Source organism: Gallus gallus, chromosome 4 (assembly GCF_016699485.2).
Source record: "Gallus gallus isolate bGalGal1 chromosome 4, bGalGal1.mat.broiler.GRCg7b, whole genome shotgun sequence".
Classification (NCBI taxonomy): Eukaryota; Metazoa; Chordata; class Aves; order Galliformes; family Phasianidae; genus Gallus; species Gallus gallus.
Window position 1 is genome coordinate 68,210,627 of NC_052535.1, and position 27,868 is coordinate 68,238,494.

General features: G+C 42.3%; 1 protein-coding gene across 22 annotated transcripts in view; it reads left to right on the plus strand.

Annotated features, from left to right (window-relative positions):
- Positions 1-27,868, plus strand: part of APBB2 (amyloid beta precursor protein binding family B member 2) — a 166,520-nt gene that overhangs the window by 47,366 nt on the left and 91,286 nt on the right. For 9 of the 22 annotated variants that reach the window (XM_046940891.1, XM_046940892.1, XM_025150506.3 and 6 more), the window contains 2 exons: positions 10,302-10,392; positions 19,503-19,609. In XM_046940891.1, coding sequence (XP_046796847.1) covers positions 19,564-19,609 — 46 coding nt within the window. In that variant the 5' untranslated portion in view covers positions 10,302-10,392; positions 19,503-19,563. Of the gene's footprint in view, positions 1-8,533; positions 10,204-10,301; positions 10,393-19,502; positions 19,610-27,131; positions 27,201-27,868 lie in introns of those variants that run through there. The other 13 variants (XM_040699803.2, XM_046940899.1, XM_004936098.5 and 10 more) reach the window with 5 other exon arrangements.

Sequence of the window (27,868 nt, forward strand, 5' to 3'; positions counted from 1 at the left end):
ACAATTACAGGAAGCATTTTACTTTGCTGAACAGCAACATTTACTTTCTGCGGATGAAGGTACATGAAATAATTCCTGAAGCTGAGGCAAGCACCGCGCAGTCATACCCAGACTTCATATTGTGGAGTTCAGAACTCTTTATTCAGTTGAAGTTCTGCCTGTGTGAAGTTTGACATTTCCAGCTTTTGTTTATGCTCCTCTTAAGTTTATATTGTGCTTTATAGCAATGCTAACTTTCACTTTCTTGTTGACTGGAGGAGTAAGCTGTTTTTTAAATGAAGGTTCAAAGTTGGTTGGCCTTGCAGACTTCTCAGCTGTGTGCGTAGGTCCATGTACACCTATACATACATATATAGACATGCACACACAGGTGTGTGTTTTTTAAAAGGAAGTCTTGGAGCCACTGGCTTCATCCCAGGAGCTATCAATGCTGCCAGCTTCCTCTTTGATTAAAGTAGGAGCAGTGGGATTTCTTCCTTTTGGCTGCTGTGGGCTCAGCTGGGGCTGTGAGCGCTCACTTCTCACAGTGTTTTCTGTCAACTCCTGATGATGACCTTTAGGTTTTCAAAATATCTAGTATCTAATGTTTTAGCTTCCAGCCACCTCTATTGAGTCTAGGTGATGCTGTAGCCGGGGACTTCAATCCTAGGGCTGCAGTTCTGCACTTAGACTGTATTGGATTCTGAAGTATCTTGGAGATGCTATGTGTGAGGGGAGAAATAGTCTGAAGCTCCAAAAGAGTTTCAAGTTTTACTTTTCATTTGTAGCAAGACTTCATTTAGATTCACAGACCTTTCTAGGTTCTGTGAAACTGGTGGCTAATTCCAGCTGATTTACTGAAGTCTTCCTCAGACTCTATTAGTACTTCAGCTCAATTTGCTGTATTACATACTTTGTTTCTTGTAGACCACCACCTTTTTTTTTTTCTTTTAATTTCATAATACGTGGCATCTTTTGTCACTGCTTAGTCTGAGAGGATCAATACACAGAAAGCTCCAAAATTTTTCTGTCTAAAACGGAGTTATTCACATGCTTCTGGTTATTAGTGGTTCTCATTTAATGAGTTGGACCCCTCTGCCTCTGGTGAAGAGGTCACATGTTTTGCTATATTGATTAACCTAACTGTTTTGAGTAAATTTTAGAGCCCGTGGCTGCTGTTGACCCTGGATTCCTGCAGCACCTCCAAGCAAGATGCTGAACATAGTTTGCATTCCTGATGCTACACAAATGGGTGTGTTGTGAATTCGTGGGTGCTAGGATGAAGCACAGCAGTGTGTATCCAGGAGAGTCTTTTATTAAAAAAAATAAAATCAGTCTTATTTTGTGGTGAATTTAATTTGGAAGCACTGTGTTGACAGTGCGATTGCTCGTGCTATGGTTATATATGATACTCTTTGGTTTCTTATGGGATTGCATGGCTCTGCATGAGTAGGAAAACGTGGATGGGAAATCAATGCAATTCTTTGGAACTAAGACCTTATTTAAAACAGGAGGATTGCAGGAGGTTTTAATTGTTTCTGGTGATGAATAGGAATATAAGTGAGCTAGGGTTTGAGTGAGGGAACATTGGGTGAATTTTAATTTTCTTCTTTTTTTTTATGTAGCTTCCTTTTAGAGCATGTGGTAATAGCTGCTGTCAAGTCTGTTCTGACGTGGTATTTCTTGTGTTTTAACGTGTAAATTGTTGTAGCAGTGTACAGAGTATTTTACTGTAGACTCAACAATATACAAGCAAGATATTAATTCCGTAGTTCCTCTTTTTAGTATGGATGTGAAATATAAATATAGCCATTTGGCAGTGTATGTGCAATGTCCTGTGAGAAGACTTCCAGTTCAAGAGGAAGTTCATTTAGAAACTTCTTGTTGTAATGAAGTCATTGCTGCCTCACACGTGTGTGATTTCAGCTAAAAACACACACACCTTTTCTTGATGAAATCTCTGAGTCTTAAGACTTTCAGAATGGAGAACTTGGAAAGAACCTAACTGAGCACGGTATTATAATTAATCCACAGGCTTACTGTTGTTAATTTGCTAAACACATTAAAGAACTTCCTGAACAGGCAACTTCATTTCTACTTTTTTTGAATAGATGATAAGAAAAAAGATCTTGGAATTTTTTGTTTATCTGGTGAATAATTGCCACATCCCAACTTGTAAGCACGTATTGTATTTCTTGGCTGTCTAGAGTCATACATGAGCAAAAATCATTACTGACATGTTGTTTTTAATGAAGTAGAAACACAGTCCCATAGCATGTAGCTCTTTGAACATCATACTTTCTATTTCAAATGAATTAAGAATATTCTTGTGTGTTGCATGATAAAAGTTGGCTAAATTTATGGGAATAAACTTCGGAAGTCTAAAGGCAAAGACTTAAACAACACTCTTCTGAAGTCAGAAGTGCTACTGAGAACAATGGAAAGCCCTTGGTCCAAACAGGATGCAAGTGTGTGATGCATGAGTAATGTCTCGGGCAAATAAGCATTGAATTTCTTCTCATCCAGCAGTTGTCTTTGGAGTTTGCTCTCTAAGTTTCTCCTGTTACTTCTGTTAGTGATGGTTTTGTGCCTTCCTAACAGCTCTTTTGTGGGAAACATCTTTTCCTGTTGTTATTACATTAGTTAATGATCTTTTTTCTTTCAAGAGAAACTGCAGGATCTCTTCTACCAGTGGCCTTAAGAGTGTTTAAGAAAAAAGAAGTGCAAACTGTGTGGACTGGTTAGTGGCATTAACCTCATAGCAAATCCTGTGACACAGTGGGAAGGCATTTGTTTTTTTTTGAAGGTAATAAATGAATTTCTTTCCATCAGGCAATTACACCACTGATGGATCTCCCTATCGGAGGTGAGGAATTGGGCAAATACTGCAGAGCACTCAACCTGCAGTCTCGACTAAGAAAAATCAATCTAAATATATTTATCTTGGTGAGAATTGTGAGACCGCAGCTGCTGCATTTGCTTCATCCTTTTCACTTCCTTAAGACATCAACTCTGACTGGTGAGTCAGCTGGCCAGCAGGGATGATTAATAAAGGAATAAGCTAAATAGGGATTTTGCTATTAACCACAAGCTTTTTTCAGCTAGACTTAATCCCACGTCCCTTCTAAAACCCTGTTTTGTTGTTTCTTATTCTATTTTTTAAATTAAAATCAATCGTTCTATTTGAGACAATGGAGATAGGACAGGTCTGATGGTTATTCCTGCCATAATTCCACTAAGCACATGTTTAAGTGATATGTTCTGAATCCTTCATAGGTTTGCATGAGTCCTTTTGTAGTGCAGGAAAAAAACATGATGTAGCCGCCTTCTCCTATCCCCAAACTGAAGTAGCCAGCACTTGTAAGGGAGAGGAGAAGATCTCCTGATACAGCTAAGCAGCAGTTCAGCAAACAGTTTGGAAAATGTGGTCCCGATGTGCAGACACATTGTAGTGGTTTCTATTAGCACACGTTGCAAAAGCTGTAGTTCAGGGTTTTTTGATTGTCTTTTGGCTGGCTATGAAGTCAAATTTGTGAGGGCTTGTAACAGTGTCATTAGAATTGATTATGACTGAAACTAGAGAGACTTGAGCCTTTTACTTTGCATTTTTTCTATTCACTCAGTTTAAGTGAGCTGAGTCTGCCTGATCTTTCATGAGAGCAAGATGGTCTCCTGTTGGGCAAACTTGCCTGCATAGATTTCCTGAGTATATGAAAATGACATAAAATAAAGAGTATGAAACAATGCAGAGGCAGACAAAGACACCCTTCTAATGGCATCTTAAATGTGCTGTGTGAACAGATGCCCAGGCTGATGTGAAAAGCAGGTGAAGGGCAGCAGTACTGGTGGGGGCTCGGCCAAGCAGGATACAGACAGGCAGAACAGGGCAGGAAGGCCAGGCAGGCACTGCTGAGTGCCTCAGCCCAGGTCCTCTGGGTTCTGTGGGTTGCCTGGTATGGGCAGTGAGAAGGATGCTCTGAGATGAGGCATCCTCTTGCATACTGCGTGAACTGGAGAGCGCCAGAGAATGTGAGGAGGAGAAGGGTAGTGGTGCTTAGAGCACAAGTGGTAATGCATTTGCTGTAATAAAATAAAAAAGAAAGGAGCTGACTCTCAAAGTCAGATTCCGGTGCAGTTCACTAGTCACAAGTTAAGACTGAGTGTGGCTCCATTTGAATTTGTCCTGATTTAGCTAATGCTCAGTGGGATTGTCTTAATGATGGGAAAGTACATCTCTTGGGAGCTGTGAGCAAAGGACTGCCTTGTTGGAAAATGGCAATTCTGGCTTGGGGAGCTCTGAATGGAGTAGATGGGGTATTTCAACATCATCTTGTGAGAGGAAATGGTGCAGTTCTGTTTGTGTCCCCTGTGTCCTGCAACAACTCTGCCTGTTTTGCTGGGTTCAGTGTGTCAGTGTACGTGCAGAACAGGAAGGGAAAACTAAAAAGAAGTGTATTGTGCCCCAGAGGGGAAGGATGGCTTAGGCTGAACCGCTGCCTCCTTCTCCCATGGGTATAATGTGTGGTAGTGACTGATCTCCTGCATTATTCATCACCTCTGGCTGCTGCTGTGGTGTGGGTGTTTATCACGTGAGTAGTGATGCTATGGATTGCTGCAGGAAAGGTGTGTGTGACCGGAATGCTCATTGCCATCAGGTCTTTCTCCAAGCGATAGATAAGATCTGGCCACAAGTATGGTATGTCTGGTGAGCAGCTGAATCATTTGGAAATGCTTTTTATCACCAACAGCTTCTGGATTAGCATCTTTAGTTGCTTCTATCTCTTATGTTTGGTTGGTCTGTGTCACATACTGGCATGAATTCTCAGTATTTCAATTCCTCCCTTAAAATTTGATGCATGTGTGAAAGTAAGGTTTGCCTCCTAACATTTATTTGGAAAATTGTTCAGCTAGATAAGATGCATCCCATTGTGTGGACCATTAAGAACAAGATCTCTAAGAGGAATTCCAGGCTGCTTTGTTTACAAGTATTGGTTAAGGTTTCTTCCTTTTCACTTGATTTTTCTTCTTATTTTCCACCCTTCCAGCATGAGCGTTTTCAAAGCATACCTGTTCTGCTAGGGAAGCATTAGCAGCAGATCATGCTTTTGGCTTTTGTGAACTTTAAAGCTTGGGTCATGGAGGGGTAAGCAAGCAGAAAATAGACTTGGTTGCCATCCACTGGGAGAGAATGCACTGTGGAGGTGTTCAGGCTGTTCTGCAAGTCAATATTGAGCAGTACATACCCTTTGGGGATCATGCTGTGCATAGTAGTTCTTTTAGTTTGGCATAGTAACCCAGATCCATCAGCCTCAGCCCAGGTGTTATCTCAAACAGTTTTTTAATAGCAGCCAATTGTCTATTCTATACTCATCTGTTGTTTTTGTTGTTGTTGTTGCAAGTTCAACAGCAGTCATGGTTGTAGATGCTGAAAGCTGGAGGAAAGGGGTGGGCTTGGGGATCAGAAGTGGGAGGAGAAAGGTTCATTCTGCCTGGTGGATGCTGGGCACACTGCAAGCCCTATCCCATAGCATGAGACTTGTACTTGGGACCCCACCGGCCAATCAGTCTGCAAAACATGACTGTACCTTGGATGTGTGCAGGGCTTTGCCTGGAGGTTCAAGTCCTTATTCTGGAGCAGGAAGGCAGTGTGTGGCAGAGCCCCTAAGGAATGCCTCCGTATGGACAAAACTGCAGTGCTGGTTGGGAAAAAGCGCTGGTGAATTTCTTCTGGAGGTGTTCAGGAGGAGCACAGGGCAGGCACCTATAAATTCCTTTTCCTGAGGTGGAATCCTGACAGGAGTCAGCCCAGTGGTTTTCTTCTGCTGCTTCAGTGTCTGCGGTGTAGCACAGCTCAGTGAGAAGTCAGAGCAGAGAAAAGCAGTAGGTCGTGCAGTCAGGGGCCAAAATAACACCCTGGTGTGTGGGAGCGGCTGCTGGCAACCAGGAGGTGTAGGCATCCACTGACTGTGAAGGGTTGGAGTGAGGTTGCCAAAAGGAATATAGATTCGGTCCAGAGTGGCCTGAAAGGCAAGTCTCTTGGTTCTGCCCTTTCTTCCCCTTCTCCCTTTGTGCAAAACTCTTAAAGAGGGGAAAAAAAAACCAGAAACACCTTCCAATTTCCACTTTGAGCATTTTTAATAAAAAGAATCATGAAAACAAAGGAGAGGCTTGGATTTGGTTTGTGAATACCAAGCCGTCCTCTTACTGTCTCTTCCATGGTGGCCTCATGGCTGCCATGCTGTGTGGGCAGGCAGGAGACCCGTCCCCATGTTCCAGCTTGACACAGGAGATCCTGGCCCACCTCTGCCCTTTCCAGGAGTGTGTCCTGGCCCTGTACTGGTCCTGGGACTTCTGAGCCCTTTCTGCAGTCTATTACAGGTACCCCAAGCCAGAGCGTGGTGATGGGTGCTCAGCACAGGAGTGAGAGCTGATTCACAGCATTGACACGTAACACAGAGTCTGTGTTTCAAAAAGCCTTGATAAGCAAGGTAGGATCAGGAGGTCGTTGTCCAGAATACTTCTTCACTTGGAAGGGAAAGGGTAGGACTCCTCTTGTAGATATTGGATAGCTGAAACTCTTCATTTTGGTTGCACTTTCCAGAATTTGTAAATAGCAACATATGTATTTTGCTGTTTTAGGCAGTAATTGTGAAAAAAGTGCTTCTGAACATAGTGAAATATGATGGGGTATGAGAGAGCCTCCTCCCTGCATCTTCCTGACCTTCAAAACTTGGGAAGGTTAAATGCAATCTAAGTGATCCTCTCTTCCTTTCAGCCCTTGAGGGCACAAAGTGAATTAATGTGTGAGATTCTTCCTTCTGTGGGTTTGGCAAAACCTGCTGTCAAAGAAGCTCCAATTTCTTTGCAGAATAAGAAAGATACTAAAAACGTCAGGAAGTTCTTGAGGCAATGACAGCAGCTTTCTCCCTTACACCTTTTTAATGACTCTTTACCCTTCAGTGTGTCATGAGCGTCCTTCAGTTGTGTCAGACTGAAGCTCAACTTGATGATACACCTGGCAGCTTTCGTACTTGAAGGAAATCATTGCTGCTATTTTCCTGTTGTTGTTTAACTATTTCCACACTAATGCCCCTAGAAACCTCAAGACAAAACTCAGCTCCTTCTCTCCTCCTTTTCCTCTTGAGAGCCCCCAGCAGACTAGTTACAAACAGACGGTGTGCTTTCTAGAAGGAAAAAGAGAAGAATTCATCCCTAAAATAGCTGACCATGCAGTACTCATTAAATATTGATGTCATGCCGGACTCTTTCTATTCTTCTATTTTTAAACTAAGGGAAAGAGTGGAAAGCTTAAAAGAGGAGTAGGTGAGATCCTTCAGTCCCTGCTTGAAAGACAACTTAAGGCAGTTCCCAGTCTGGTAACAGTAATGCAACGTACCCTGCATGTCTGTGCAGAGAGAACTGGAGGGCAGTACCTGTTACTGCTCTCATACTGCTGTCATTTCACTCATCAGTGTATAGGTAATATCCTGAATCTCGTGCACAGCTCCACTTCAGTTCTAAAAGCATGGAAGATGGTCTGAGGGTCAGATACTGCACATCACAGGGAGGTTTCATCACGTAGATGTCACTGTTCTGAGAGAGCCACACAAGTAAGATTTGTGCTAAAATCTCAACAGGGCTGATAGCTCCCCAAGTGTGGCTCCCCAAAAGCCAGCCTTGCTGGCTGCTGTTAATTGTTGCTTGGTCTTTGAGGCTGCTTGAAGAGCACGACACAGGTCTGTGTCCTACAGAAAGCCAGGAACATCTGGTCCTGGTTTGAGCATATGTGGCTGTGGCTCCATCTCTGCAAATGAAGGAAGTGGAGACCACTGACATTGCTTAACCTGCACCTGGGACTTCCTCAAGCTGCCAGTTGTTTATTTTATCGGTTGCAACAGTGTGTCTCTACTTTGTTGCCTGTGGGTGTTTATTATGTACTAACTCATGTCTGAAGAAGATAGCAGATTGCCCCATCCCTGGAGGTGTTCAAGGCCATGTTGGATGGGGCCCTGGGCAGCCTGGTCACGTATTAAATGTGGAGGTTGGTGGCCCTGCCTGTGGTGGGGGGGGTTGGAGATTCGTGATCCTTGAGGTCCCTTCCAACCCAGGCCATTCTGTGACTCTGTGATCAGTGCCTGCATGTTATCTGCCTTCCAATTTACTGCTTTTAATGAAGTCCTATATAAATAATTCTGGTTTGCATAGGTTTGTGAGGCAGCGTGCTGCACTGTTGGCTGTCCAAGGTTTTCTTTCAAATACTGAGATACATAAGGGAAAGGGATTGCAAAACCAGTCCTGTCTTCATCCCACTATCATTGTTTTCAGACCTGACACTTTTTAAAGCAGGCAATATGGTGAAATATGGGTGGAGAGGTGGAAGTGTCCTGCAGGATGTGGAGAGCAGGGAAGGACTGCTGGGATGGGGAAGCTCCCATCTGGAAATACGAAGTGCTGGTGTGCAGTGCTTCAGGAATGTGTCAGCGTTGTATCCCTCTGGGTTCAAAGTCAGACGTCTCTTGTCAGGACTCACGGTTGCAGCTTCCTGCTGATAACTGTTCATGTGAGGAAGAGCTCTCTCAGGCACTTTGCAGAGGCACTGCCGTGGCTCACCTTCCCTGTGGGAGCTGGGACTCAACTCCAGCCTCCTTCCATCTCCTGTCTGCTGCAGGGAGGGAACAGAGCCACTGCAGGCGGTGATACGTAGCTACTGCACTTTGACAAAGGCTGCCAACATTGCACAGTGTCGCTAACCAAAGATGCAGGTAGCAGCTGCAGCCTTCTGCCTTGGCTGCCTGCTGTTTGAGAGCTCAGTTACTCCCACCTTCAAGAGCTGTATTTGGCATTTCGGCCTTTTCTCGTATCTCAGAAGTGGCTGCTGAACCTGCATCAGTTTTAGTGAAAATAAATAAATAAATAGATTTCCTCGTTCCAGACGTAAAATGCTTTTTGAGTTGTTGTCTGGTTTTTATTGAATTAAGCACTGTTTCTGCTGCAGTTACGCTAGGCTTGATCTAGGGCAAATTAAGTTTCATGTACAGGGTGAAGAGGATTGATTATAAGAACAGCCACACCAGCGCAGATGGATGCATCTGTTTGTTTCTCGCAGGAAGAAAACCCTTAGAATGAATGGGGGATAAACCAACCCGTGTGCCTGGTCTGCGGAGAGGATTGAGGTTCTCATGCTTACCCCAGAAAGGCTTTTTATGTAAGCCCTGTGAGTCTCAGACAGAAGGAAATGACAAGTTTCTTGGCTTTGCTGGCATGAGGATGTTAACGTAATACATGTTCTCTCTCTCACACTGAAATCTGATTGCCTGATACGAAAGTCCACGACTGTGCCCATTAGATTGGGTTAGAATATTAGTCTAACGAGCACCAAGCATTGTTCTGTTTCCTTCCTGCCCTCTGGAGAAGGTGTTTGGATTTCTGTTGTTGTTAAAGCACAGTTTGACTCAAGTGTAATTGTGTAATTTCTCGATTTCTTCAAGGAACTTTGAATTTTAAAATGATTTTTTCATCTTGTTTATAGAAATACTCATTTCTTAAGTTTCCAGATGACACACAATTTCAAAGAGAATGCTTTTATCTCTCTTAAATGATCTCTTCTGTCTTGGTGCTTACTGGGATTTATGGTTCTCGAGTTCCTCTTAGAACAAGGACAGGAAAAAACAAATCTCTTTAAAATGGAATCTGATTTGCCTTACTTCAGACTGGCTTTCACTTAAAAAAAATAAAATGTTTCTGAAGCTGTGCAGTAGATGAGAATTCTGCCTTTGGTCTTTGCATGTTTATTTTCTCCAGATGTGGGGGAAATATAAAGTTGAATACTTTGAATCCCAGAGCACGGCCTCACTGATGGATCTGCTGCTGCTGACGAAGCATCTGCTGATAGGGAGATAACATCACTTCCATTGCTGTGTGGCAGTAATTCTGATATGTTTTTTTAAGACCAAGTCCACAGCATTAATGCAGTCATTTACCAGAGGATAGGCAGGCTGAGGTCTGACTGTTGCAACAAACTGAATTTGCAAAAATAAATTATATACCTGTTGTTTACTGAGCACAAGCATAACTGAGAAGAGTTTTTGCTTTAACTTGTAAAGTGAATGAATGTACTGTTTAGTGAGGACTTCTTGCTGCTTTTTTCTAACCCGTGGGCTCATCCCCTTCATCTGAATTCACTTTCTGCCTGATGCTTAGCATTTATGCATGGAGAAACCACAGGTCTGTGGTGCAGAGTGCGGGAGAGTTTAAAATGATTCCTATGACTTCTTGATTGATAAACAAAAACTTGTAATATGTGATATGTTTTTGCTTTGCAGCTTTCTTCCTTTCTTCATTGTGACCTGAGAGAGTGGCGGTGCCGAGGACTCGGTGTTCCAGTACAGACTTTCCACTGGTGAGCTGGAGAGAGTAAGTCTTCTGCTACATCTCATATTAATGTGTTAAATAAATAGTGATATGTCTGAGAATCTACTGGGGCTGGAGAGGGAGCTCCTTCTGTGCATTTCTTGTCCTGTATCTCAGATTACGTAGCCTCAAACTTCTTCCAGCATGGACAGGAGTTATCATAAGTACTGGATGGAAATATGAATACTTATCCTGATGTTAGTAAGGATGCTTGCAGTTGGGCTAAGATGGAATCTGATTCAAAGATGGAATCTGAAAGCCCTGGTTTATGAGTTCCTGATTATGTGCTGTAGTTTCCCAATTGAGGTAACTCTAAGTAGGATAGTAACATTTACTAGCCAAAGTCTTGAACTTGACACATTCGTTGGCAGAACAGGAGGAGGAGCTGGAGGGCACAAATCATAGGAAACCTGGCTTTGTCAGATCTGGTGTTTGTGGCAGAAGTCATGTTAATTTTTGTCCAATCCAAAAAGTCAAGAACCTATACCCATCATATGTGGGGATAATACTTGCTGTTGAATCAAGTAGCAAATTGCTTTCCAGATGAGCATGAAGAGGTGCTTGATGAGCATGCAGCAGTTGAGCATGAAGCTGAATCCAGCCCCTACAATTCTATGATTCTGTGAGAGGTTGTAAGTAGCAGTTTCCTGCTGGGGCACAGTGGTTGTGTATGACTCCTTTTTCCAGACAGAGTTTTTTCAGAGGAAAAACCTGACCTAGGATTGGAAAAAACCCAGGTATATGATTTGAATAACTTGGAGAGCAGTGTTTTGTTTAACTAGTTCTTGCTTGGTGTAACTGTTTGGTTGAGTTTTGAGTTGATTTGATTATTATTTTGAACTGCTGGGAAACTATTAAAGGAGTAATGATGAGTAATTTGATCAGTAAGTATTCTGGGAATTCCTCCTTACAAATGAATACTTCCAGACTAAGGGAGGAAATAATGTGCAGCAGAGTGTCTACTTCTGATTTTTATCCGACAGTGTTACTGTGGTCAAATTCTGGTGAGGAGGTGCTTGAATTTGGAACCATTGACCTGTTTACCATTTCACATCAAGCTTTTTGTGTAACGTTGGAGAAGATGCGTGGTTTTGCTCCTGAAAGGAGCTCTTAAGTCTGTGTGCTTCCCCACATTGCAAACTTTTGACTTTGCTGAAAGTGCAGTGTTTAGATGTTGCAGAATCCAGTAGCCCATAGAGACTACCAGAGCCCTGATGACACTGCAGCACAGTGACCCCAGGAGCAGGACTGAGTGTGTGGCCCCAGCAGAGACAAATCCGACCATAGACACTCATATTGCTGCATAGATCAACACAGTAAGGAACACTTGGCATTTGTGCGAATGCAAACATAGCCTGTGCCTTCCTTCAGTCCTGTCTCTAGCTGACCAGGAGGAAAGTTTTTAGTGGGGAAATATACATACATCCCTGGGGCCAGGGCTGGCCATGAGCATTCCGAGGAATGTGGCCAGATCTCTGGCTGGAGCATTGTGCAGCTGTGCATGCTGTTAGTATTTACACATATATCAAATGTGCTATTTGTGGTATTTGCAGGGTTCAGTTGAGTTTCAAAGAAGAAATTAGAGGCAAAGGGTGTAGGGGAGGGTCAAAAGCATCTGCTCTTTTGCAGGAAGGTGAAGCTGAAACTTATGTATTTAATCCATCCAAAAGGCTGTATTAGAATCCTGTTCTGCACTAACCTGAATGAGCAGCTGAGCCCAAACCCTGCTGCTTGCCTGCTCCTTCCCAGCAAGGTGGGGAGAGAAGTGGAAAGGCAAAAGCAAGAACACCGGTGGGTCAATACGTGAAGCAAAACAGTGTGCAAGTTTCCTTTTTGTACAGAGTGACTCCCACTCTGCAAAGTGGTCTGTTGAGCTGCTTTCCTTGGCTCATCTATGTGTCACATCCAGCCCGTGGGGTTGAGGTTCTGGAACAGCCTTTGTAAGAGCTGGGTTAGTGCCTCTGATGGGGTTATTGGGGTTCCCTCACTTGCCATTGTACATATGTTCTTTCTGCACGAAGATGAACTTTCTCTCATATAGCATAATGCGCACCAATGCTTATCTGCTTCACATGAATGTTTCTCCCAGGCATTTTATCTTCTGACACAAAACCATAAAACCACAACATCTTGTCCTTGCTACGTGCATGGAATATTTGTGATTAATGTGGCCTTGCAGTTACTTGAAAGCAGAGCATATGTTTAACATGTCTACAGCATATGCTTTAAGATTGGAAGTCCATGCCAAGAACAAACTCTGGGTGGACGCAGCAATAGCTCAGGTTGTGCTTCAGATGCATCTGCCTCTGTGACCCAGTGGAATCTCTGCTGCTACTAAAGGAGTTCAGCTTGCACAGATGTATTTTTGCTGAGGAGTTAATTTCTGTAAGATGTGGGCCTCTTTGCTAGGGGCTAAACTAGAATCGTTAACTTGTTTCAGAGACTCAGAAGAAAATCAATGGTTGCTTCTACCTCAGATTGCATGACCTCTCCTTTAGTTGAGCAGTTTCTTATTAAAAGCCTCATTTAAAACTCTTGAATTCAAAGCTGTAAGGTTAGTGGAATCTAACCTTCAGGTCCAAATGTGGCCCAAAATACATATATTCTGTCATATTTCATAGGGAGGCCAGGAGCTGAGTTTCTTGTGTCCCATTTCAGTTGACCTCATTTTGGCCTGCTTCTGCACTTGCAGCAGAGGAGCTGAGATCTGATCAGCTTACCTGCAGCACTTGTTGCTTGGCAGATGGGTGCAAGCCCTTTTCTGTGGCTTAGCAGAGGCTCTGGAAAAGCTGCTGCTGTGTCTTATCTTCACCTTAGACTGGAAAAATAGCCACTTGGTTGTGGAAAACTTTATTTACAAAATCAAGCTGTTTTGTGGTGTCATAATAGCAGCACTGTGCAGTGGGGTGTAAAGGGAGCACTGGGGAAGGTCTTGGTTTGCAGCAGGTAGGTGAGATGGACTTATATTAGCACTGTTGTCATGCTTCATCACCACCTTTTCCAACTGGTACAGACAGCAGAAGATGTAGCAGTGGGTAGTGGAGGACATGGCTCAGCCATTTTTAGAACCTTGGTATAACGTACTTTCACAAAGAAATAAATTTCTTTCTACTGTTTATCAACTGACCTTGCAAACCATGGACATGGCACTCACCTTTCCAAGGGCATCGTGGAGAGACTGGACCAAATCTTAGCTGGTTGGTTGGTTTGAGCAGCTGGCTTTTCATCACACCCATCACCTTTGTCAAACATTGTAAAATGGTTCCCTGAGGTTAACTGTGCTTTTAAACTACATTTAAAAAGAATGTTCAAGAAACAACCAGATAATAGCATACTTTTTTGTTATCACTTTTAAGAGATGGTGGGACTAGACAAGTACTTTGGCAAAAAACCCTGTATTGTTTTTAGTGTAATTACTACTTGGTAAACTTTTTCAGAAGTTTCTTTTACAAAGTTGATGCAGAAATTGTAAGATCTTGTTGTTGAGTGTAGTTGTAGTCTATAGGAACAGTTTCTGTAGCTTCATTGGAGGAAGATGTGTCTAAAAAAAAAAAAAAAAACAACAACAAAAAGTTGTATGGCAGATAGAGTGGTCTGGGCTGAAAAGGACCACAATGATCGAGTTTCAACCCCCCCTGCTATGTGCAGGGTCGCCAACCACCAGACCAGGCACAGAGCCACATCCAGCCTGGCCTTGAATGCCTCCAGGGATGGGGCATCCACAACCTCCTTGGGCAACCTGCTCCAGTGTGTCACCACCCTCTGTGTGAAAAACTTCTTCCTAATATCCAACCTAATCCTCCCCTGTCTCAGTTTAAAACCATTCCCCCTTGTCCTATCACTATCAACCAATGTAAAGAGTCTTTCCCCCTCCTTTTTAATACACTCCCTTCAAGTACTGGAAGGCCACAGTGAGGTCTCCCCAGAGCCTTCTCTTCTCCAAGCTAAACAAGCCCAGTTCCCTCAACCTTTCTTTAGATGTACAGCTGTTAAGTCAGTAGAGGTGTTGTATGAAAACACTCTGTATCCGATGGCTCTACTGCAGTACCAGCCAAAATGGGAAACAAAGGAGTTTTATTTTGTGATGCTCTATTTGGATGCTGCAGTGCTGTTGTCCATATGAGTTCCTCATGACTTTCAGTTTCTTGTTCTTTCATATCTCTGTGGGGAAGGAAAAAAAACCCCAAAAACCTAATCAAACAAAACCACCAGCAGCCTCTTCCCCCAGATGAAAAAGCAGGGCTGAATCATTTTCATTTCCAAAATGCAATCTAGTTGCTTATTCCTACATATAAACTGTATTGTTAAAAATAATACTAATAATACTAATAATGTTAGAGTGGTGTCTATCGTCCAGTTCATGGCGTATTGAGATTTCAGATGCTTCTTTGTTCACTGCACCTAGACAAAATGCTCTTAAAATTAAAAATAATCCTGAATTGTGCTTCAGAAACAGTTTGTCTCCTTTCAGTCATTTCTGGTGTCAGCTTCAGAGAAATAAGTTGTGCAGAAGGCAGATCAAGTAACCTGTTTGCAAAGTTTCTTTCAGATCCTTTCAGGTGAAAGTCATCTTATGGTTTGAAACTTGATGCCCAGAATCTTAGCTATCTCGTTTTCACTTAGTATTTGTTCTCTGAATTTGCTTGTTATTCAGTAATCGTGCAGCTTTATAACCCTGCAGGATTCTTGTCTTCAGGTTGTGGTTTAGATTCTCATTCACCTCTCGGGGAATTCCACAACTTGGGAACATTGGTTTCACAAAAATAAAATTAAATAACTTTAAGAATCACCCCAGAGGACTAAAACTCTGAAAGGTGTCTCTCATTTGGGTATTTAGCCCCATCATATTATCCAGCTCAGAACTTTTTAGATGAAGATCCACTAGGTTATTGTTAGGTAATTTTACATCCTTTTGGAGGCTGTTCTTGGACCATGTCTCTCTGATGTTAGGTATGCTCTAATTTCCAACCTAAATTTAGTAATGACTGCTTTACATACTCTTTCTTCTTGTGCCAGCATTAAAGTTTTTGTTGCTTCTCTCAGCCTTCATTTTGCTGTAAGCCAAGCTCTTAATATCCTTGTACAAGATAGAAATCTGTTACCTTGATTATTTTCCAATTTCCTGTGTTTTCCATTAATCCCTGTGGTGTGTGAGGGACCAGATGCTGCTGTGCTGCTTTGGATAAGTCTGGGCATTACCTAGCACAATAGTGCCAGTGTTTTCCTAGCTGTAACCAGAGAACCGATTTGCCTTCCCCATGGATGCATCCCACTGGAGGCTAAGCAGAGGTCAGTGCCCTGCTGATTCACCTGGGTTTCTTTCTTCCATCATTTCCAAACACTTGCATTGTGGCTCAGCACTGATAGCAGAATTTCTTAGCGATCCCCTGAACAACTGACCTTGTGCTCTGTGTTATTTCACTTAATTACTTTCCTATTAGGCTTCAGCTTTCAGTTTTCCTTCTTGGGACTGCATTTTTTTCCTTGCAGAAGAGCTTCCACATTTTGTGTCACAAGCAGATTTCAGTAACGCCTTTCATGACAAGGTCATTAATGACAACATTAATTGCAATTTCTTTCATCATCCAGTAATTTCTACCCTTTTGTATAATTTGTATTTCCCTTTTTCCCCTGATTGTGGCAAGAGGTGACTAGAAGTTCCCTATTTGCTTGCACTGAGCCAATTGTTTGGATCTTTCTTTGCGTTCCTTCTTGTTTACTCCTAAGGCAGAAGTTTTGTGCTTCCCTCTGTGCATCAAAGTTCTTCACGATACCTTTGATAACTGCCCATCCCCTAAGATCTTCGAAAAATACCATGAGAGAGATTGCTTTGCCTTGTCTGGACTGCTGAGGTCTGTGTGTCTGAGATCAAAATCAGGTATGAAGAAGGCCTGTGCTAATATATTTTTATAGCCCTCTATTGCCACAGGTGAAGGAGAGGAACAGCTGATGCTGTGGCTCTTTTGCATTGCTTACTGGGGATATAATGCACTGATTTAAATAAAATTAGGAATTGGAGCTCTGGTTACAGGAGGAATCAATAATGATTTGAACATAATTTTTGGTTTAGTGTTTCACTTCCAAGGCAGGAAGTGTAAAGGCTTCCTGGGATGGTGCTGAAAGAAGTCAGAAGGTAGCTGTGTGAGTTGTGGCAGATCAGATGCTCCAGGGTAACCATTTAAAGAAACCCTGGTGCAGGCTATGCTCTCTTATCACACTGCTGCTCTCCTATCCTTGCATTCTGGAAAGCAGCTGAGCTCAGTTTCACCTTGTGCTCAGCTTGTCTTTGGAAGACCTTCCACTCATCCTGGGAGTAGGCTTGGCTTGAAGCCCTGCTCTCCTGGTATTGTTCTGCCCTGCTTTTGCTCTGCAAAAGGGTGAAATACAGTGAGCACAGCTGAGGTAACATGGATGGAAATGGGCAAGCTGGATAAACTGGTATGAAGTCATTCTCTTAGTTATGTTTCAGTACTTAATGGAGGACACCAAAGTGAGAAATGAGATGGTTTTGTTTTTGTTTTCCCATTTGAACAGTTAATGAGCTTGTTTAGTTTAGCATTGCAACCCTGAATATTGCCCTCTTGTTTCAGCCTTTGCTGGCAGAGCTGTGCTGGCTGATGTTAACTGCTGCTCTGCGTGAATGTATACTCTGCAGCAGGGCCTGGCATGGGCTGCACAGCTTGCCAGGATCCCCAACTTTGCACAAATGTGCACAAATGTACAAACATAACTGTACCATAACTGTATGTGTGTATGCAAATACGCCTTCATTAATCTCAAAATGAGCCATCAGATGCATAGTGTGAAAATGTTGGGGTTTATTCCTCTTTGAATGCCTGAGCTCCTTGTTGTAGCTGACCTATCTGTGCAGGACCTGTGTGTGAGTCTGAAACAATGAAAGGCATTCTCTTCCCTGTTCCCAGCATAATTATTTCCTGATATTCAAAGCCATACTTTAAAGGCAATATTGTGCTTTTGTCAGAATATCACCCCAAGAGTATGGGAATGTGATTTCTTGAGCAGCCATCCCTTGAGAAACTTCACACAGCGCTTCTTTCCTGCTGCGTAGCTGCTCATTACAGCTGCTGGATGATGGAGGGGGTCTCACTTGGGTGACTTCTGTCATTTGCAGTCTTTTGTCTTTTTTCATATCCTTTTTCTTAGACCTTTGACAGTAGGTCTGCTGGCAGTCTGTTGCATGAGCTTTGGGTAGCCAGTATGCATGTATGTAGACCTGTATTTGAATGCACACATAACATTGCCTGTGCGGGTCCAGGGAAGGCCAAGGAATCAGTCAACAACCATTGCACACCCTCATAAGCAAGCAGATATATACAAGTGAAAACTGAAAAAGGTTTAATGTTCATTAGAAGTGTGGATGTTGGATTAAGTTGTTTATCCTACTGAATGTTCTGAAACAAACTTGATCCTATCCACCCAGTATTTGAATATAGTTCATTAATATACATTTTAAAAAAAAGAACACTTTTTTGTTCCCCCCGGTGTTGGAAGAGCCAGAGTAAGATCATAGAATCATAGAATTGCTCAGGTTGGAAAAGACCTTAAAGATCATCGAGTCGAACCACAACCTAACCATACTACCCGAACTAACAACCCTCCGCTAAATCATGTCCCTGAGCACCACATCCAAACAGTTTTTAAACACAACCAGGAATGGTGACTCAACCTCCTCCCTGCAGAGCCTATTCCAGTGCTTCACAACCCTTTCTGTAAAGAAGTTTTTCCTAATATCCAACCTAAACTTACTCTGGTGCAACTTAAGGCCATTTCCCCTCGTCCTGTCACCTGTGAGAAGAGACCAACCCCGCTCTCACTGTAAGCACCTTTCAGATATTGGAAGAGAGCAATAAGGTCTCCTCTCAGCCTCCTCTTCCCCACACTAAACAGCTTCAGTTCCTTCAGTCTCTCCTCACAGGGCGTATTCTCCATGCCCTTCACAGGTCTTGCTGCCCTTCTTTGGTCCTGCTCTTTGATCACAGTACCTCTTCTTTGGACACAGTGCTCGAGGTGAGGCCTCACCAGTGCTGAGTACAGGGGCAGGATGACTTCCCTAGTCCTGCTTACCACACCGTTCCTGATACAAGCCAGGATGCCATTGGCCTTCTTGGCCACCTGGGCACACTGCTGGCTCCTATTCAGCCAACTGTCCATCAGTACACCAAGGTCCCTTTCCATCAGGCAGCTTTCCAGCCACTCTTATACAGCAGTAATAAGAGCTGCAACAAGCTCCGTAAAGAAAACGGTGGTTTAGGAAGCCTCAGATGAAAGTTGGGGCAGCCTGCTTTGTGAGGTGTGCCCTTGGCTGCACAGGATGAGTGGCTGGAAGGGTTTGTCTTGCAGCTCATAGGAAGGCCTTGGCATTGGGTAGGTAGTAGATAGATAGTTGTAAAATTCATTTAACTGCAAAGATGTAAAAGTCACTGTAAGGCATGAAAGAGGAACCATGGGATTTCTTGTTTTCAGACTGGTATTTTATTGGCTCAGTAGCATTTTGATTGAGGTTTAGGATTTGCAGTATGTTACTCTGGGCTGACCCCAACACCTGCCGTGCATTTCTTGGTCACTTGGGGATTTTGTTACTGTAGAAAAAGTGTTGCACTAGTGTTGGACTGCCTTCCTGTAAAGACAGGAATGGTTTTCAGGGACAAATTCAAAGCAACTGACGTTGTGTGGCATGGATAAGTTTTGCTTCCATAGTAAATATGGAATGTTGATAAACTCGTTGCTTATTGATCACTGCGCAATAATTAAAATGACAATGTTGTTAAATCTCACCTGCTGTCTGGCTGTATTTATAGCTAAAAGCAAATTCCCTCTTGCAGTGTTTTGTTCGGTGGGCGTTGTGGGCCGTATTAAGTTGCTGTATGACCTGAGACTTCTCTGTGCCTTCAAATTTATATAAGCTTATTAATGGAGGCCAAGCACTAATAATAAATTTATGCTGCATGTATAGCACAACAGTTCATCTACTCTGACAGCATGACCATGAATAATTCATAAATGTAGTTAGCCTGAAATTTGTGAGGGTCATTAGCATTTTAATGAAAAAGATACAGCTGTTGTACTAAATCTGTGCTTTCCTCCTCCCCCAGCTGAGCATTTCGATCTGCGCTGGGAGCAGCTGACAGCGCGCGGGGATGTGCTGACGGCATTATGGGCAGGCGTTACCCAGGGGCTCACTATCGGCCAAGCAGCTCATGTATGTATGCAATGGGTCTCATTTATTGGTCACTTGATTGCTTTTGAAGGCTAAGTTCATGAATTTTGAAGAAGTATTTATCAAAGGATGCTGGTATATTGTAATCAATGCCAGCTCTCCTGTGTGTATGCCCAAATGGTAAGTATACTGATGAATGTTCAAGTTGCAGAGGTGTCTCTGAGAACCTTAAAAAACTTACGGTTTGACTTGACTGAGCCTACTGTGTTGTGCTGTGTTTTGTGATCAAGGTCTCTAATTTCATTTATTGTAGCATTTAAAAACTTAGCTGAAGGTACAGAAGAAGCAAGGTGTTTAAAATGTCAACTGAAAGTAGTGAATTTAACAGGTACCTGCTAATTTTGACTTTTTAAACATCTAGTTAAAGAACAGTGATGTTGCCTGATTGCTGGCCGTGAAGAAAACAGTCTTGGGTGTATCCCTGGCTCTACTTAACACTGCTTGTGTTGACTTCATGCTCAACAGGGAGCCTCCCTTCTTGCTGTTCTGTTCTTGTTGTTTTTCTTATGAAAATTATGGATGTAAGATGGGAAAGTCTCCAGCATGGAGAAGCTTGGCTTTGTAAACAGCGTTCCCCTTCACAAATTTTCCTGAGCTTCGTTCATATTTTTATCTCTTCTAACATTCACTCATAAAACCACTTTTCTGCATAGGTTGCGGTAACTCTCCTGCAGAAACAGGAATTGTGTTCTGTAGCTTCAAATTTACTTTCCTTCTATGGCTAATATCTTGGTTCTGTGCACTGTGTTAAAGTCTTCTGTAAAACTGGAAAAACTTTCTAACAAGATCTCTGTGCATATTCTGTCCCCAGCATAACAACTCATTTGCTTTACTTGCTTGTAGTATTTTATATGATACTGGAATTGAAGCAAAGAATGTTGTTGGAATTGGTTCCAGTTGCACTTTGCTGTCCTGCATGCCCTCAGAGGCACGGGCATAGTTTAAAACATAATTAAATGCACAGCAGTTCTATTTTCTGAGAGTGCTATGAAAATGCAAATGAAAAAAAAAAAAAAAAGCCCTCCTTTTTTTTGTTTTCTCAGAGGATAAGTGAGGAAAGGCAGGAATTTCTGGGCGGTAGTTTTGGTAGTCATTGACCTCTGCAGCATGCTGGGTGGAGGCACAGTCCCATGGTGGCAAGGACCTGCTCTCTTTTGCAGCTCTGTCTTCAGCCTTTGCTTCTGCAGAAGAGAGCACCATGTCTGCCTTGCTTAACTCACCATGGAGGGCAGAGGTGGATTTTTTTTTTCCAAACTATTAGGCATGTTTTATGTAAAAACTGCTCAGACTGGTGTCCATATAAAATGATTTATTGATAACATTCTCCCACTACAATTATTAGAGTTGACTGAGGTTATATTTCAGAAACTTCTGATGGAGGATGGTATTCCAAGAAAACCTCTTGGGGGAAGTAACTTTTTAATGAAATGTTCATAAAGCAAGGATGAGAGTGAAAGGAGACATCCCCTGTGGGATGGCACTCCCAGGGCTGTGGAGGGGAGATGTTTGGGTCTTGGTTCTTCATCGTCTCCCATGCTAGAGCTCTTACAAACAATTCAAAATACTTGAGGGCAGAGAGAGCAGGATTGATTTCATAAACCTGGGATTTGGTTTTCCTCCAGGAATGCTCAAATTCCTGCTCTTCCTATTTCTCTTCAACTTTGCCATGGAGTGCCCAGCTGCAGCCTTTTTTGCACTGAGGTGATCTCCCACTGTTAGCCTTCTAAGGGAATACTGCTGAATGAAAATACTGAAAAGCCTTAGCTTTGTTGCATTAAAATAAGGAAACAGATGCTGCAGTGACGACATAAATAGCAACAAAACCCTGGATAAAACCTCAAGTTTCACAGCCAGTCTCAGCAATTACATCGCTATAGTGATGTACACAAGCTGAGGTGAGAACTTCCCTGGAGCGGCTTTGCACGTTTAGTGTAGAGTGCCTACTGAAACAATAGAAAACCACCCAAGGAAGGAAGGTAGCCTGACTGTAGGTAGTGTAGCCACAGCACAGTTTCTGGTAGAGGTGTTCTGGTACCACTCTGTCTGCAAAGACCTGCCCTGTATGTCTTGGTATCTCCAGACCTTGCTCTAAAGAGCACTTGAGTGTCAAGTGTCAGCACTCCTGAGTTCGAGCTCAGGAAGAGCAGTTTTCCTGTGTTGCTGAAAAGCTGCTGAGAATCATTGCTTAGATGTGGAAAAGGCAGAAATATAGACAATTAAAAGAGTAAAATTTACAAAAGCACTCAGTGGCATATACATTGTCTCCCAGTTAAAGCCTCTCTCATTTGACTTTCTACCATTCCTATGAAGCTATCTGGAGACTTGCATGACAATTTCTTTGAGGCCTCTTGAGAAGTCCTGACAAAACCCTAAGATGTTCTGGATCCCACAGATGGGAAGCTAGGTCTGCAGCACTGACCTCCATTGACTTGGAGTTTACAGAGAGAAAGGTTCCTTTATGAACCATATGGTGCCCTGGATGCATAGTGTCACTTCTGCTTTTTTGTTTCTTAGCATGGTTAAATACTAAGTCACCGCAGTACACCTCTGGTGGTTCCATTTCTTTTTAACAACAGAACTGTTGTAAAGCTGAAGGTTTTCGGTAGGACCACCACATTATGGAGTTGTACGCTGTGTGCTTGTCCCCTGTCACAAGAACTTCAGATCCCGTACTGTGAAAGCGCCCTGTGACACTCAATGAGTATGTGGGTAGTGACAGCACAAAAGAAAGGAGTAGAGTATTTTGGTTAGCACATCGAGACCTTAAGACTCATTGAAATCCAGGCCAGTAATGCTACTGGCTTGTTCTTTTTCCACTCGTTTGAAGGCTTTTACAGCTAAGTTTGTTGAAACTGAGCACACTTTTAGCCATACTTTAGAGGAATATAAATGTCAGTCAGTGCCGTTGCTTTTTTTATGTTCTCCTTCCACTTTATTATGGATTGATCCATTTAGTTTATGGGGATCATAAAGCAAGTACACTTTGATTTTATTTATGAGCATGTGTTTTGTTTTATATATGAGCTCTATGGGTAGAAGTTTCTCGTTGCAGTACAACAACATTCTCAAGGAACTCTGCTTGCTTCAATAGGCCAAGGTTAAAGTTACTCCTATATTCTAGTTCCATAATAACATTTAGGAGAGTTACTATAGGGTATGGCCCCCTTAGCAATCTCTCAGATGTCCGACAGCTTTAGAAGAACTGCAGCAATTGGTTCATAAACCAATTTCCTATTTGTCCCATTAAGGTTTTGTTGAAGACAGTGTGTAGCCTTATTGGCAAATGTTGAACCTGGCTGAAATTGTTCTTCCATTAAAAGCCAAAGTACAGTAAAGCGTATCATATAAAGAACAAATTATGAACTAGAAATGTGGCTACGTTTTCAGGTTTGGTGAAACCTCTGCTCTGAAATACATTTTAGTCCATTACTAGGAGCAAGGGAAATGTGGCAAGGATGTATGAGCCCAACTTGAAGATGGTTTCAGCAGATGTATTTAACAATGATGTAAAGATATATGATGTAATAGCCTTGCTTAGGTGAGATACAGAATGTTTTTAATACATGGAACAGAATTCCACATATCTGTAATTCTTTCTTCCTGATAGTCCGTATCATCTTATTTTACAAAACCTGGCAGTCAGTGCTCTTTTCTGTTAGTAAGGCTTGGACTTCAGTTTTGCTCACTTGTCTCAACTTACTGTTAGTGATTTGAAGTGATTTGCGAACACTGTGACTGAAATGAGGAGTTTTGATTATTCATATTTAGATTTTTGATTTTTGATGTATCTGTACTTTTATTCTTCATATAGAGTTGTAGAGTCTTCTGAAAATTGGCCCATTAATTTAGTTTTCTGATTTGCATTTTTAGAGCTCAACTTAAGAGTAAGTGCAATCTTGTGGTAATTCTTTCAAATGTATTTTGGGATCTCAGCTTTGAGAACAGTGGTAATTGCTGGTTCAAAGCTTTTACTGCCAGTCTGGGTGGTTTGAGGGTAAAAAATGTTTCTGGTTAACCTTGATAAGAACTTAATGTATAACTAGCCATAAACTTATTATCTGTAATTCAGGGGCCAGCTGAAGTTGTTGCAGGTGAAATCCTGAACCCAGGCCATCAGGAATTTAATTAGTAACATGCATTCATTTAAAAAGAGAACCTGAAGTGTTTGTATTCATGTGATGAGTTGTTTTTGGAGAAGCTATGGTGCTCAGGTGGATGCAATGCTGTTTGTGGGCTTTGTGGAAACAGCAGAGTATTTGCAGGCTGCAACAGCAGGGCCACAGACAAGATGTGTGGGAGGTGGTTAATGATGATCATTATTATTTTCTTTTAATTTTTTGTTTGTTTGTTTGTTCAGCACAACTTAGCTCATCCATCTGACCTGGGAGGGTGTCAGTTTATGTGTTTTTTTTTTTCTTCCTTTGGTTAATAATGCTGTGACCTATGCTCAGTCTCATCTCTATTTTCACTGCCTGTCCCTCCTGACCAAAGGGCTTGGCACTGGGCTCGTGCATTGGGAACAGCTGGAACACTGGTGCTGGTGATGGATGCTGCCAGTTCTTCAGCCCAGTTTGGGAATCAGTCGTCTCTTTAATAGTTTTGCTTCCTGGTTTAGGAGTTGTCAAATGATCCAAGTTAAAAATTGATGCGGAGGCTGAAAATTCCCTGCTCTGAATTTGATCTGGATTGCTCTAAGTCAGTTTATGTGCTCAGCCTGTGACCACTGATTCTTCTCCATTGTTTAATGAAGCACCTGCGTACTCTGTGTGTTCTACAGGGCATGTTGGTTGCTTGGTTTCCCCAGAGACAGATGCATTGTAGCTTTCTTTTTTGTATGTTATCATGCTTCAGTTTCGGTAATTCCAATCAGGTTTAACTGCATGCTCTTTAGCTTAAGGGTCAGTAAATGCTATTTTTGTGTGGCACTCAGTACTGAAGTTTCAGGATATAGAATATTAAGTCTATCTCAGTTTATTGATCTCAGCTTCAGAAACCTAAGTACAATTTCTGAGTTTGCCTCTGTATAAGAGGAAATGAATGTGTGTTCATTTATGTAAGCTCGTTCTGTAAAGCATGCTTTTAAAGTAGAGCTCTTTGTAACTAACAACGTCTGAGGTATGATCTTTACTGCAGAAACTGAGTGATAAATACATTGTTTTTTTTTAAAGAGAGAATATTAAGGATCTGGATTTTTAATTTACACACCAGGATTAAAAAAAAAAAAGACAGGTTTAGTTAGCAGATGTGGCTGTAACCGCATAGCTCAGATGGCAGAAGGTCCTGATAGCAGTGCTTGCCATAGCCAACAGATAACGCACACTCCATCTCCTTGCAGTGACAGCACTGATTGTGCCTGCCAGACTCTCCTATTCTGCAGGGGGGGGAGGAGGAGGGAAATCTGATTAAAGGAAGAAAATTGAATTTGAAGAAGAATTGGTGTCTTGTTTTTGCAGTACTAAATGCAGGCTTAATCCTGATTGCATGCGGTGGGTACGCAGTATATAAATGAGAGTGCTGCTCTTTGTTTCTGCATGTGATCGCTCGACTCGAGCACTCTGAGCAGTATGTTTGCCCAAGGAGTCTGCAGCACTATGCTTCAGGCACTCAAATATATACTGATTATTTACATCTGTCAGTCTTCATGAAATTATAAGGATGTAAGCAATAAATATAGCTTTTATTTTATTTATTTTTTTCCCTTTGTAGGTGTTAGAATCTGTCAGTGAGAGGCATCTTCGCCCTTAATTCTTGTTAGATGAGGAATTTGACTGGAAGGATGGGAAAAGGAAGGGGAAAAAAATGACACATGGCAGTGCCAGAACTCATGACAGGACTTTAGGTTGTCTTTTCCTTAGAAACAATATTTAAAGATGGATCAGTGTTATGGGTTTCTGTTAATAAGAGCATCACAAGAACAGATAGCACTGCCAGGCTGTTGGCAGCATGGGCGGCTCTAACAGGAGAAGTGTGATTCTGAGGCAGCAGAGGCTGGCAGCGAGCCTCGTTGGGAAGCAGGAGCAAGGCAGGAAGCTGGTTCCTGCATTAGCAAGGACTGGAGGGGCAAGGACTGCCACTGGGGTAAGGCAAGGAAGGCAGCCCAGGGGATGCCCTGCTTCAGTGATGGGAATGGAGTGCGTGGTCTTGACAGATATCTCCTGTCCTCAGCAGCTCCGAGATCTGCATGGAGTAGCCTGCAGACAAGTGAGAGGGCATGAGCAAGCTGCCTGCAGCTCAGCTCCTGCCCTGCTCTTGTGTTCCCCAGCTGTACTGTGCCGGGTCGGGCTGTGGGGCCTGGCTCACTTTGCTGGCTGTGCTGAGCTTCCTCCTCCCACTCCCAGCTGGGCCCAGCAGAGAAGTGGTGCTGCAGTGAGCAACGTGAAGAGAATCACTGCCCATAGGATCACCTTCGGCTTCTCTCTACCACAGCTCTTCATCCAAGTGTTTTTCTTTCTTCTTTTCCCTTCTGAAAACATTCAATATCCCCTGGAATTTGTGTGGGGAAAAAAGGCACAAGGTGACACTTGACAGGAAAGAAGCTGCTAGTCCCCGTTCTGATTTCAGCTTCATTAGTGTAAGTCTAGATTTCACAAGGAAGTTTTCAGCTAATATCTAGCTATTACCATTTTGCTGGTTCTACTTGAGGAAAAATGCAGATGCAAGAAGGCTGCAGTAGGAAACTTAATTTAAATGGATGTTTTAACCTGGTATTTACTCTTTGAAACTCAGGGATTAGCTAGCACCGACTTGGAATTGTTCTCTCCACCTACTCAGGCTTTAATGAGGTAAAGTCTGTAGGACCTGAGGCCATAGCCCCACTTCTTCGTTTTGTCATTGAATGTTTTGCCTTCAACAGATATCCTTGCAGATAAGATTTCCTCAATGCAACTGCAGAAATAGTTGTAGGTGTATAGAAATGCCCCGGCTTCCACTGTATGCATCGTTTGTATCCAAACCAAAGATCCTAAAGCAAAAATAGCTTACCTGCAGGGAGATGGCCGTGCCAGGACCCGTACAGGAGGCAGCTGAGCTGCCCAGTTGCTTGTTGGAATTCTCTCCTGTTAGATCTGCCCTGCAGACTGTGCTCAGTAGTTTCACGTGCTGGGTTGTTCTTGTTTTGCAAGTTGTTCATGTGTTGATGTCTTACTGCTGGGTTTATTTTACCAATGCTGGGGTAGTCTCCTGGGTAAGCAAGTGAAGAATAACTGGGGAAAAACCCTAATTTTCTAACCTTTTTTGCCCCTTGCAATATGTTGTGTAAAACTGGAGGCTATTGTTAAGCATAAATTAACAAAAGTGATGTTTGTGTTAATTACTTGGTCTTGTTAGTTGTAGGCCAGTATCTCCCATACTTTAATGATTTTCAAATAGCTTTGAAAGCTACAGAGATCATCACTGCTATGTCACCAGAGTTTGTTTAGAATACTTAGCCTTTCAGGAGCTTCTGAAATGTGGATTATTTTGTGTTTTCCTTTGTTTTTAATTCTTACATGATCCCTCTTTTCAGATTTCAAATTATAATCTATTTCCTGATGCATTGCTGACGTCTCGTGAGCCATGTCAGAAGTACTTCCAGGTCAGAGCCCCTTTAAAAGATTCTGCTTTGCAAATATATAACACTTTCTCATTTTTCTTCTTCTTCCCAGGCCCATCTTTTGCTTTCATTTTGCATTTACAAATGAAAAAGTGCAAGACCTTTCATTTATTTTTGACAGCACCTTTTTGAATAAACTCTCAGTTTATCTTTTTAAAAATCATTCCTATAGACTACATGACATACAAAAAAGCCTTACTTCAGTTAAAGGCAAATCAGTCTAGCATTAATATGGTTTTTTTTCTGTTTATAATGGCATTTTCTGTCTCTTCCTTCAAGCTCTGTAAGGCTTATTGCGTGACTGAGAAACATAAAAGTCATTCAAGTAATAGTGTTATTTATATTATTGTTATGCTTAATGAATTGGGACTTCTTCCTGTTAAGCACATGACACTGGTGAAAGTGTATAGCTGTGCTTCCATACGTTGGAAGTATATTTCTGGGACTAATTTCTTAGTTATTTCTTCAAATTCAAAATTTGAAGAAATTTCTTATTTCTTCAAATAGCAAGCTACAATAATTAATGAATTGCTAAGATAGACCCTCAGCCTACCGAAGTGCTGTCTTAAAGCACTTAAACGTTGATAATATCTTTTCTATTCTCGGTTCTGTACCAGCGTCCAGTCTTTTTCTGCTTGAGATGCCCTGTT